General features: G+C 49.1%; 1 protein-coding gene across 7 annotated transcripts in view; it reads left to right on the top strand.

Annotated features, from left to right (window-relative positions):
- VPS13B (vacuolar protein sorting 13 homolog B) overlaps positions 1-13,417 on the top strand; it is a 3,181,000-nt gene that overhangs the window by 516,453 nt on the left and 2,651,130 nt on the right. For all 7 annotated transcript variants that reach the window (XM_078686964.1, XM_078686965.1, XM_078686963.1 and 4 more), the window contains exon 16: positions 10,804-10,928. In XM_078686964.1, the coding sequence (XP_078543090.1) occupies positions 10,804-10,928 (125 nt within the window). The remainder of the gene's footprint in view (positions 1-10,803; positions 10,929-13,417) is intronic.

Here is a 13,417-nt window from a genome sequence, read left to right as displayed (position 1 = left end):
TAAATGTGAGCTAAGGTGTAAGTGTGTGGGATTTGACTCCAAGATTAATTGTTAAAAAAAACAATAAATACCACAGCGGGAAACTCTCCTCTTGTGCGGTCTGTTCAGCGCTTTTCACTCCTCTACTGCATAAAGGTGTGCTAAGATGTGTGTCTAAGTGGTGTGGTAGCAATATTGTTTGCTAGGAACAGCGTCGTACTTGTGAAGCTAATTCTGTAGACTGGCAGGGTGCAATTCTTTCTGCCTCTTGGTTCCATGCTGTCCTTCTTAGCTCGTCTGTGGGTAAATGTGCGCCAAGTCTTCCTGTGAGTCTGTTTGTGGTGTGTCCACATGTAATCTATAAGTTGACTCACTCCTCTGGCATTGATTCAGCCATAAGTGTACAGCTAGTGGTGGCCATGCAAATCCAAGTTGCCAGTATAGGCTTGCAAGTTACCATCACCGAAAAAGCTTCCTGGACTTTGCATGGCACGGTGCATCATGGCAGTTCCAGCATTTTCAGATGTCATGCGTATGAATCAACAATCTTACATGTGGGCGTAAAAACCTACTGTGGCGCGGATCACCTATGATTTGAAGGCATAATAGTATGGCACTTGTTCTGCAGTGAAACGTTATATTAAGCAGCTTCTTTAGCCAAAGCTCTACAGTATTTATTGTATTTCGTTTCGTTTCATAATCTTTATTTCGGCAACTTATGCCATAAAAGATACAAAATACATTACATATGAACAACAGGTAATAGAGTTAAGAAAGATTAAAACATATAAAACCAATGTTCGAACTATAGGAACCAGCCATTGAACATACTGCATTTTGGCGATGTCATAAAGTTAAAAGTGGCATTTAGCATACATTATTGTATTTACTCTTATTGCACAAGCAAGCTAAAACTCATTTTAGAAACTTTGTTTAATGAACTTTGTTTCTCTGTTGGGTACATCAGCCTTATGCATATACCTCATTTAAATAAAATGATTAGCAAACTTTGAAAGAACATGATCAAGGCCACCGTGCCAGTATTCGATTTTATGATTCTTTGGTTTGTAAAGGCTCTGCACGGTTTTACAAACTCAGCCATCTCTATAGACGAATGCAATAAGGATACGGATGCATACACACATTGATTTGTCAGCCGGGAAACCCAGTCAGACTGCTGGCCTGTTCGGTGCCTACGCCGAGCAGCAGATAAAGAGGCTAGGAGTGCAAGATCAGAGCCATTTTAGCTGTAATTGCTGAGGAAGGAGAAAAGTGGAAGAATAATATGGAACATTAGGCAAATCACTGGCACATCAAAGGCTGTATTCACATCGCCAGGGAAAGCACGAGCACTAATTTGGCGGCAAAGACATTGAAACAATTATGGATATTAAAAGGGCATGCACGGATAAAAAGTGAGACTATGAAGCTATATTGAGTGTAAGATACCGATTACTTCTGCAGTAGAGAGTGGAAATTTTGCACGGACTCAGAGTAAAGAATGTGAACAATCTTGCTTTTGTGTAGTGTTGCAAGATAGTTTTCACCCTATTTATTCTGAATCGTTAGGGCAGTGATTTTCTGTGTTTCTCTGTAGTTGTTAAACATTAGATTACTTTAGTTTGTGGGTTGTATTTTTGAAGCGGGCTTTACACATCTGTATACTGGCACTTTCTGACACCTTGCACTGGCTTACTCCTGCCCAGACAGTCCTTGTAGTTTGTATCGCATTTTAGATATTATTGAATTGTGAAGCATGTTGGAGTGTGGGGAATTAGTTTGTCAAGGTACAGGCCACCTCTGTCTGCCCCTTTCAATCCTGTGCTGTCACTTGTCTTCTGACAAAATGTGGATCTATGTTAAAGTTGGGTGTGGCCCGCCTCCTTCTAGACATGACCTAGTGTGACTGTACACACAATCCAGGCTTAACCAGTTCATTAGGCACTGGATTATAAGGAGCACTACAGGGATCAGTGCCAGGCAGAGCTGGCCACTTTTTTTACTTGCAAGTTAATGTAGATTAAGCATGAGATGTATTATGCCTAATCTTGCACTTGATACAAGCTCCCATTTGCTTTAGGCAGCAGCACAACCCTAGTAGATTTATTTTACCCTCCTCTCCCTGCTGTATTCACAAGAACAGGTTATTGGTCACCAGCCATCTGAAAACGGGACTACTGTGTTGGGATCATGCTTTTATTTATTGCCCTCTTAAAGGTAACAGATCAGCTACCAACTTGCATGCGCGAGGCTGGCTTTATGCTTTTCTTTGTAAGACCATCAGTACTGCTTAAGCATATCTGTAGGTATGAGTAACTAGTGTTCTCCAGCTTTTTTTTTTGAAAACACATTTTTTATTGATAGATCACATAAAAAAGTCGCAGACCCCTGTACCCCAGAGGTATCTGCAGGACACCAGCATACATAAACCATAACGCAATCTATCATTATGTGCATAATCAATACATCGGGATCATTGTACATAACTCAACTTTCCCCTTCCCAACTCCTATCCCCCCCAACCCTCCCAGACTCCATCCCACCCGGATCCCTCCCCCCCCTGCACGGTACTCAACCTGTCCTGTCCTACACACACACACAGTCCAAACCAGAGCGGACTCAAGCCTCAAGATCAGGGTCTGGTTCCACTGGTGGCTCCAACCAAATACCCCTATAGTCGGCCCATCTTTTCCAAATCTTGAAGTGCTTGTTGGGGCAGCCCGAGCCAGGAATATGGGTTTCTCCATCCCCATACAGAAATTCAGGCCCCTCTTCCATGCTACGAGCGATGGGGCCTGCGGGTTCTTCCAGGCCCTTGCAATGTCTCTCTTGGCCACAGTGAGACCTAGCAAGTGCAGGTGTCTCTTATATATGTTGCCTCCCACCCCTTCTAGTACATGCAACAGCCCCAACCGCGGTGTGCGCGGGAGCACCCAACCCAGCGCCTCGTCCAACCCATTCCAGACGCCATTCCAGAATCCACTCAACCGCTCGCAGCTCCACACTGTATGGAAGAAGGTGCCCTCCTCTTGTCCACACCTAGTACAGTCCGGGGAACCAATCAGGCCCGCCCTCCAAAGCCTCTGTCTGGTATAGTACACCCTGTGAAAGTATTTGAATTGTATCAAACGAAGACGGACCGATATGGCCGCCCCTCTGGAACCCCCCATCGCCTCATTCCAGTCCTCCTCCTCCAGCGGCCCCACCTCAGCCTCCCAGGTTTCCCTAAGTGTCTGCAGGTCTGGGGAGCAGTGTATGATCAGGGACTGGTAAATGCGTGAGATTTTCTTTGTGTCTATGTTTCCCATAAAGACTCGGGCCTCTAGTGGGCTATACTCAGGAAGGGACGTCAAGCCCTCCAGATCTGGGGCTAGGGCATGGCGCAACTGTAAATACCTGAAGAACAGCGTGCGGGGCATGTGAAACTCTGTGCTGAGCTCCTGGAATGACTTAAGCGTTGTTCCTGACATAACATCCCCCAACCGGGAGATACCGATTGCGCCCCAACCTGAAAAACCGGAGAGGGCCGCCAAACCTGGTAAGCGGCCGTTGCCCCATAGGGGGGTTTCCTCAGTTAGGGTCTGGCACCACCCCATCCGCCGCAATGCTCGTTTCCAGACATCAAATACCACTTGTGTCGCTGGCGGCAGGGTCGTGCGCCCCCTCGTCTCGTACAGCCATGTGTGGAGCGTGCGTGGTTCCATCAGTAGCCTCTCTATTGCATATGCTGGGTCGCTCCTCTCCCCATACCACCAATCATTTAACACTAATAAATGGGACGCCTGGTAGTAGGAAAGAACATCCGAGGTCGCCAGCCCCCCACAATATGTTGATCGGAAGCACTTGCGCAACGCCACCCTAATCGATCCTCCTGCCCAGAGGAATTGCCCAAGGGCGGAGTCCACCCGTTTAAACCTAGAGGGCTGGATCGGGTATTGGTGATTTTGTAGCTGATACAGCAGTCTGGGTAGGGCCACCATTTTAAAAATGGCCGATCTGCCATAGATGGTCAGCGGCATCCGGGACCATACCTTAATGTCAGCGTGGGTCCGTTCCCAGACCGGCGCTACATTACGCTCCCACGCGACTGCCGGCATCTCTGTCAAAAACACTCCCAGGTATTGAACGCCTCCTGCTGCTTCCTGCAATTCCGACGACCAGCCACCCAGCGTCGGGCCACTCCCCAGTACCCAGAGCGTAGATTTGCGGGGATTCATGTAGAGGCCCGAGGTTTCGCCAAAGATTTGCAATATACGCAGCAGGCGGGGCCCTGATCTGTTAAGATCCGTAAAAAAAACAGGACGTCATCCGCGTATAATGCGATGCGGTCTGACACTTCCCGCGACCACTCAAGCTCCCGCAACTGCGCATCGATCCGGACCCAGGCCGCCAGGGGCTCCATGGCTAGGGCAAATAAGTATGGAGAGAGGGGGCAGCCCTGTCTGGTGCCCCTCTGAATGGCAAATTTTGATGACACCGCCCCCGCCACTCTAACTGAAGCCGTCAGCTCGGTATATAGTAACTTCACATAAGACACAAACACCGGCCCCAGGTTCAGGCGCGGCAAGAGCGAGAACAGGTACGTCCAACTGAGGGAGTCGAACGCCCTGTCCATATCAGCCAAGAATAGCGCCGCCTGTGTCCCAGAGGACCGAACCGCCGCAACCGCGACATGGGCTCTCCTGATGTTGTGCCGAGTCGCCCGCCGGGGCATGAACCAAGCCTGATCGGGGTGGACAAGGTCAGAAATATAAGGTAGCAATCTATTAGCCAGCGCTTTGGCCAAAACCTTGGCCTCCACATTCAGTAAAGAAATCGGGCGGTATGATGCGTACTGCTCAGGGGGTCGACCCGGTTTGTGAAACACCACCACCTCGGCATGCCTCCAGTCCGGGGGTAGACTACCCTGTTCCCTAGCCTCCTCTACCACTGCCCTGTAATGGGCTCCCAGTTGCAGATGACACTTCTTAAAGAATTCGCTGGGGAAGCCATTGGGGCCGGGAGCCTTCCCAGTGTTCAGTTCCCCAAGAGCAACCCCCAATTCATCCTCTGTCAGGGGCCTGACTAGGCGTTCGCGGGTTTCATCTGTGATCGCTTTTGGCGGCAAGTCGTCTATAAATTTGGCGACCAAGTCCGCATCTATGCTTTCATGCGGAGAGTATAGATCCGCATAGTATGCCGCAAAGCCCTCCGCAATCAGCTTGGGGTCTGTCATCAAGGAGCCTGAGTCATCTAGAATCCTCAGGGGAGTCTGAGCATGGAACTGTCCCTGACATAGTCTATGAAGCATCCTCCCTGATTTATCTCCCCACTGGTACACTCTGCTGCGGGTAGCTAGCCACATCTGTCGTGCCTCGTCCATTAATAATGAGGCATAGGACTGCTGCGCAAGTAGTAACTGCCCCACCTGTCGATCCTCCCCATTCCAGTCCACTACGTCGCTCCAATTCCCTGATATCTAGCTCAGCCTGAGTCAGGGTCTCCCGACGCCTTCTCTTAGCCGCCGCGCACCAGGCAATGTCCACGCCTCGATGCGTGGGCTTCATCGCCTCCCAAAGTGTCCCCCTGGTCGCCACTGTCCCTATATTGTCTGCTAGATAGTGCGCTATTGCCCTTCTCATATGTGCTTGATAGTCCCCTAACTGCAAGTGCCAGACCGAGAGACGCCAGCGAAACGGCTGCCGCCGTTGATTCAGGCCTATAGTGACAGTCGTAGGGGAGTGATCCGACAGCCCACGCGGCAAAATATCCGCGGCCTCCACCCTATTCTGGGCTGCCAGGGGAACAAATATATAGTCTAGCCTGGAAAACGACTTGTGGACCGATGAGAGGAATGTGTACTCCCGCCGCGCCCCATGCATCAGTCTCCACGTGTCCACCCATCCAAGATTTCTAATCATATCGTGCAATTTGGTGTGTCCTGTCGCCTCTCTACTCCCTCTCGGCCAGTACCTATCACTTGTGTGGTCTAACACATCGTTCCAATCTCCACCAATGACCGCCATCCCATTTGGGATCTCTGCCCACACCGCCAAAATCTTTTCTACTAGGGACCACTGCAGAGGAGGCGGAGCGTATACGCTACCAATTACCACCTGTTCCCCCCCTAGTGTGCCCCGAACAAAGATGTAGCGACCCTGTGTGTCAAGCCAGTGTGTGGAGTGGACATATGGGACCCTTCGATGTATCAGAATGGCCACCCCTCTGGAACCTCTGGTAAATCCAGCGTGGAAGACCTGTGTATAGCCAAACCTCTGAAGGCACAGTGTTTTAGACCCCAAGAGGTGTGTTTCTTGCAGCAGTACAATATCCGCCCCACTCTCTTGGCCTGCTTCAACACTGCCCCCCGCTTGATCTTGTCCAGCACGCCCCTCACATTCCAACTAAGGACACGAAGTGTGTCCCAGGGCTCTACAGCCCCATCATCCGGGCTCGACATCCAGTACCCTTTGCATCCAAAGAGTCCTGCTCCCGCTCGCCGTGCGTGTTCTCAACCCCCACCAGAACATTGGCCAGACCGTGCAAACCCCCCCCCGAAACAACAACAAACTGCTCCCCGGAACCTACCCCCCAACCCCATACCTCAAGAAACAATGAAGTACCTGTCGCGGTGACGCAGGGCCTCCACCCCAAACGTGGAGTCGACGACCCTCTCCACCAATGGATCCCCATCCCCCTATACAACTGCTCTAGAACCTACACCCACCCACCTACCCAGAAGGACCCCTCCCCCACCACTAGAATCCCCCCCAGTCCCAGTCACCCCCCAGGCGTATTCCGGAACCTTCATTAATGCATCAACGTTGTACACTCTTCCCCAGATTGATGAGGCCCCCCCGATATGCCCCTCGACGGGGTCTCAATGAAGCAGAGGGCTGAATGAGTAAGTTTACTAAATGTCTCTCAGTTCAATTCACGTGCCCTTTTTCTGCCTCTCGGTCGCCCCCAACACTGTCTCGGAGGCCACATCTGACGCCGACCGCTGCCTAGATCTGGATCTCCAATTGCCCTTGCGCCGCCCCTCCCGAGGGGGTTCCGTCTGTGCCTCGCCGTGTCGGGAGTCGGCGTCTCTCCGCTGTGATGTGTGATCCTTTGGCGGTCTGATTTCATCTGTCCACTGAAACACCTCCTCTGGAGAGTCGAAGAAATGCGTGCGGGATTGAAACACCACTCTCAACCTGGCCGGATATAGCAGGGCATACTGTAGTTTCAGGTCCCGCAGCCGGGCCTTGGCTGCCGCAAATGTCTGGCGCTGCTGTTGTACCATGCGGGTGTAGTCCGGGAAGACCATGACAGTGTGATTCTCGTACCGCAGTGGTTCTTTCACTCTGGCCTGCTTTAGGATCATGTCCCTGTCATGATAATTTAGGAGCTTAGCGATTACAGGCCGCGGTCGCGCTCCCTCCGGCGGTTTTTGCATCAGGGCCCTGTGTGCTCGTTCAATTATAAAGCAGTGAGAAAGAGTGTCCGGCGACATCCAGCTCCCCAGCCACCGCGTCAGGAAGCCCTCCATATCTCCCTTCTCACAGCCCTCGGGTAGTCCAAGAAAGCGGAGGTTGTTGCGCCGGGCGCGCCCTTCCGCATCCTCCACCCGGTACGCCAATCCTTTCTTGACAGATTCCAGATTAGCCACTTTACGTTTAAGGGTCACTATATCATCCTCTGCCCCCGAGATGCGCGTCTCGACCTCCGTGATACAGGAGACCGCGTTGCGCAGATCCTGGCGCAATAGAGTAACATCCGACCCCACCGCCCCGATCTTCGCATCAAGCACATCACGGGACTGAGCAGCGCAGCGTTGTCTGGCCCTACCGCCTGGGATCCACCGGGGGCTCCAGCGTTTCCCCCGGCCCGGCAAACTTGTCCATCGGGCCTTGCTTGGGGCCTCCCCCACTGCCACCTGCTCCGCGTGTCATGGCTGCCGAACTGCGTCAACGGCTGGCCCACTCCGCAGATCCTCCGGACATTGTATGCACACCCAGTCGGGGGGCCCACTGCGGCCCGAACCAACCGCCGGAATGCTGAATGCGGCGCCCCCCGCAGACTCCGCTGACCCTGGCCGTCTCTGTCCCCTCTCCAGGGCTCCACACCACTGCCTCCGGTCTCTATGGCGCCTCAAGCCCCAGCCGGGCCCGCTGTCCACTGTCTCGCCCACGATCCTCCCCACGGGCAACTGTATACAGGAGACGTCTCTCTTGTCACTCGCCACACTCTCCAAGGGGGCCCCCAGGTGCAGGAGATGCAGCCGCACTAACCTCCGCCCGTGTCCGCCAAGGCCAGGGCCCCCTGCTACTGCTCGGGTGTCGGGCGGGGTACCCGAAAATCGAGGTACCCGGCTGCGGCTGCCTGTGTAGGCCCCGCCCGACTGTCCTGTTCACCAACGGACCGGCAGGGCTCCCAGCCCGCTGCCCTCTCCGCTTTATATCGTCACCCAGCGAAGTCCAGCCCGGGGGCTCCCGGCAGGGCTGTCTCCTACCTGCGGTGCCGCTCCGGTGCTGTGCTGTTCTGTTTCGGCCCGCGGGCCAGGTCCCTCCGCTCCGCTCCCCTCTCTGGGCTGTCCGCAATGTCTGCACCCCCCGGCCGGAAGCTGGGGGACCCCTGGTCGCTCCGGGACAGCCGGACCTCCGCCACTGCTGGTCGGGCGATCACCCTCCGGGCCGCCGCCGCCCCTAGGTCGCCGCAGCCGGGATTGCCAAACTCAAGCTCCCCGGCTGCCGCAGACCTCCCAGGCCGCACCGCTTCGGATTTGTATTGCCCAGTCCTCGGGGCTCGCTGCCGGCCCAAAAGTCACCGACGGCAGCTCACTGGTCACCAGTTCCGGATTGGACCCTCGGGGTCCCTGGGAACTGGGATGCACAGGATAAATCGGCGGATATTTAGCTGGCGGGGACGGAGCTCACCTAGGCTGCGTCCGCCATGCTGGCCGTCCAAGCCACGCCCCGTGTTCTCCAGCTTTTGATTTTTTTATACATGTGTATGCTTATTTGGAATACTTCCTTTGTCTCACAGGGATTCATCACTAATTTAAAATTGGCTTAAGTGACATTTCATTTTGTCAGTTCCTACAGTAAGGCCAGTCCGATGTTCAGAATAGCTTGTTTTTAATCCCATGTGGTCTACTGCTACTTCTACTTCTACTCCACTGCTGTCTTACCTTTAGTCAGAATTCTTAAGAAGCACAAAGGAAAAAAAACTCTCACAAGTACCTTTCTGTTAAATCTTCCACATTTCCTATGCCTTGTGGGATACTAAGTTCCCAGAGACAGCTTCAGAAGGTCTAGAAACTTCACTTAGTAAGAGCAAAAAAGCTGATGCCGCTCTTAGAAATAGGACGGGTAATTACGCCCACTGTAAGGAAAAGAAAGAATTCTCTGCTTAATCCTGGGTCTTCATGATCTCAGACATTTCGTCGACTACCACAGGTTCAAAATGCTGTCCTTGACCCATGTTTTGACAGCTGTCCAGACCAACGACTGTCTCTGTTCCTTCATCGCGTAGGGCACTTACGTTCATGTAGTCATTCATCTTGCAGGAACACAGGAAGGACCCTTTATTAATGCCAAACCAACACTACAAATCGATATTTTCAGGGAACAAACATACCATTTGTTCCGAATCAAAATAATGAGGGGTTTTTGCTCATGGCATAATGGTTTATTTCCAAGAATAGCTTCCACCCTTAGTATAGATTTTGTTTTACATTTGGTTATTTTGTTTTCATGTGGATGAACCATGTGAGCACAAAGACTGTCACCAGGAAGCCCCCTGTCTGTGGGATGCAAAGACAATAGGGGTTAATGGGATATACTGCTTCCCTTGTCCTTTACCTGCTATCCCTCAAGGCCTATGAAATGTGGACGGTTCAACTTAGAGCTCTTATGGGAGTTTTGGTCCCAATGCATCTCCGGGTTTTACCACGGTCCTTGTCCTTGTGGTTTCCTTTCACTGCTAAACATGCCTGGGAGATGGGCTTATCAGTGCAACGTCAAGGGAGGAAGCAGAGTATGGTCTCGTACTTACCCTCAGGACTGAAGTTCATCTTGAGCTTTGTGTGATTTAATAGCTTGTGGAGCACTGCCTGGTCACTGCACTAGGTGGCAAGATATCCACATGTCAATAATAGCAGGCAACCGAGCCACCGTGAATGCAACTTTGTCCTTCTTTGAGCTCGTGGATTGGTCTTCTCCTACAACCACATCAGAATATAAAGCGTGGCATTTGTTCACTATTAATTGGCTTTACTTGTTGATGCATTCCCCATTGCGAAATTCTTTATATTTGTACATGCTTCCATGGTCCATGAGTGAGACCCGAGGGTTAAGAAGCACTGTAAAAATCTTACCCTAATTATTAACCTCTTAACATAATAATGAGGAAGTGCCTAATTCAAGACCTAGTGGTGTAAAGATGGTTCCTTTGGCACCTCTCAGTGCCACATCATATTTATTGACCAACCTGAAAGACGTTAGTGACACGGCCCATCTTAGAATAGACAGATCCCATGTAAATCTGGAGATATTACCCTTGCCGAAGAACTAGTGTTACTGGTAAGTAGCATCTCTTTACTAATGCTGTTGTTTATACTGCTGATTGTGCGGGTGTCTTTGTTGAACCGGTAATGGAGACTACTATTTCAAAAAACGTTTGTTTCTCGGTAGGAAATGTTTAATTTCCTGTGTACTGCACAGAAAACATACATTAATTGATAACCTGTTTTGAGAATGGTTAATAAATACAAACATTCGTATTTTTGCACAACTCAGTAAACTCATATTTTAGGTCCTCTATACATTTCAATCATTTGTAATTTTCTTTGTGTTGTAGGTATTTGGTTTCCAAGCAGGACTGACATATTTGGACAGCACAGGATCGTACTGTTTACCTGCTCCGGTCCTACCCTCTTTCAGCACAGCTGTGTACGGGAAACTCCTTAAACTTCCAGAGTATTGGTATGTGTGCAAACTTCCGAATATTAAATACATTTATCGTAGAGCTGTTTTGATGGTGAAATGTTCAATGTCCCTTTTAGTATTGTCCGGTTCTCTGCAGCATTTCGGAATAAGGCATTTTTGCTTTAAGCTATTAAATGCAAAAAAAATGCATATTCAATAGCTCTTACTGAGAGGGGCACAGCTAATCACTTTCATAATTCTTTTTGTTAAATTACCCCGTAAGTTACCGACAACAAATTCTACTGTTTTGCTGGTTAAAATAATGAGGACCGCATGGACCACATTTCATCCCCTTCTAAGAATAAATACCAGCGATAAGAAAATGGCCAAGTTGACTTAAAGACCAAAGCATTCTACATAGCAGATGTGCCCTAACTTTAATTACAGTACAAGTACGAGGGTTCTCTAAATAGGGTGGTCATTAGCATTGCAAGTCAGATTGAACTGACCTGCCCGTGCTCATTAGATTGAGAACAGTGTCTTTGCATGTGCTGTATGCCTTTGCTGTGTGACAGGAAAGAGAGTGTGGTGTTCTTGTAAGAAAAATTGTAGCTTTGTTCCAGGAGGTTTAGAAGGGTATTTGCGTACTTTCTTTTATATCTTATTTATTGAGCAGTTTGATCATTAATTAAATGACAGCTCACTGTCTTGATTGCTTGTTATCCCTGAAAACCCCGCTAATTGAGAAGTTATTGAATTCCATCTTAAAGTTTTAGTCTCCAGTATTTGATCTTTCTTGACTGCTTTACTTGAAATTCTCAGCTGAATTGTGTACATCTGAAATCACAGAATGCACTTATTTCACACAGTACTGCTAGGCAGGCAATGTGGTATAGCTTTGAACTTTGCTCCCCATAACTCTTGTGCTCTAGTGGGGAGAGAGAGAAAAAAAAGCAGCCTTTTTTACAATCAATACCCTCTCTGTATTAGGCCTTACTATTACAGACCCCGGAGTAGAGATACAGGACTACTGAAGTCTAGGTATTGGCTCACCAGCCCATGCTGCACTGGGACACTCCACGCTTAGTCCAGTCACTCTACCAAAAGGCCGCTACTGTCACCATCTCCAATGAAACAGCACAGTATCATCTGTTCTAGTATCCCTGACCCTACGGATATGAATTAGAGGAGTACATCATGCAAAACCATGATGACACAGGCCCTGAAGACCTCAGAGCTGATGTGGATCTAGTTAAAACTGAATAGGCTTATATTATTCCAAATGAGGGGCATGCTATCATCTTTGTGGTTACTAACCTCCTGGGGTATTTCACAGCCGCAAGTAAAGAGCCTCCACATAACTGGACTCTCCAATTCTAGTTGCGGGAAAAAAAAATCAGTCAAAGGTGTTCTCATTTTAGACCGTGGAAAGAGGATTTACTGGAAATCAAGCAAACTCACACTTCAAACCCCCCACCCTTAATGGCTCGGCTGGAGAAGAATTACAAAGTTCCTAATATGATGCCAATGTGTATGTTGAATAAAAAAAAACAGCGTTCTTTTATTTCAGCAAAGTTCAATGCCGGTCTAGAAACCCAGCAGCACCCTGCATAATTCTCCTTGATAGAGAGGTCACGATATTGGATGTCTTGGGGAAGAGTCAGTACTTTTGCAGACACTTCCATCAAAGTGGAAAACATTGTGAATATGTTTGGGACGTAAAATTACTAGGTCTGGCACACATTGTACCTTTTCCTTAACGTGATATGTGGACAGGCCTCCTCAGCCATCATAGATGCAGCCTTGTTCATAGCCCCCACCAATCTCAAGCAACTAGTGAGTACCGCTGTTGTTGAGTTGCTCTGTAGTACACTCTTCTAGCCAATAGTATAGTCAAAGATTGTTAGATGGATTGCTATTGAGAGATGTGTGGACAAGGCATTCCAAGACATCAAGACCAGTACAGAGACTGCAAAGATTCTAGCATTGGTAAATAGAAGATGGCCCACTTAATCCTCAATGTAAAGATAAATCCCATGCATGTAGAGGGTTCACACAGTGCCTATCCTTTCATCCACCCAGTTATTAGTAAGATTACTAGCAAAGATAATGGCCTTTGACAAAAAACTGCCAAGCCAGAGAATAGGTGTTGCACTAGCATAATCAAGACCACAGGAGGATGACATGACTTGGTTCAAGTTTTTGCCATGGTGGTGTGAGGCAGATTCGCATATTAACTTACTGTGTCACAGAGCATTAATTTGAACAGATAGATATTTGCAGTTGTTTGATTTGACAGTTTTCGGAGATTTGTCAGTCACAAGAGAGTCACATATATCTAAGAACTCTTGAAAAGAGGATGTTCCGCATTTCGCTAAAAGGAGGGCTTAAGAAAGTACCCAGTTAGAGGGTGATTGGGTGTGATTTCCAAAATAATGTGAGATAAAAAATATAAAATTTTAAAAATAGAAGTTAGAAAAAAGAAGAGCCTTTAAAACAAGCTTGAGAAATATTTGTTAAAAAATGGTTTCAAATGTAAACGGGAA

This window comes from Lissotriton helveticus, chromosome 4_1 (genome assembly GCF_964261635.1).
Source record: "Lissotriton helveticus chromosome 4_1, aLisHel1.1, whole genome shotgun sequence".
Lineage (NCBI taxonomy): Eukaryota > Metazoa > Chordata > Amphibia > Caudata > Salamandridae > Lissotriton > Lissotriton helveticus.
This window is presented reverse-complemented; position numbering and strand designations above follow the sequence as displayed.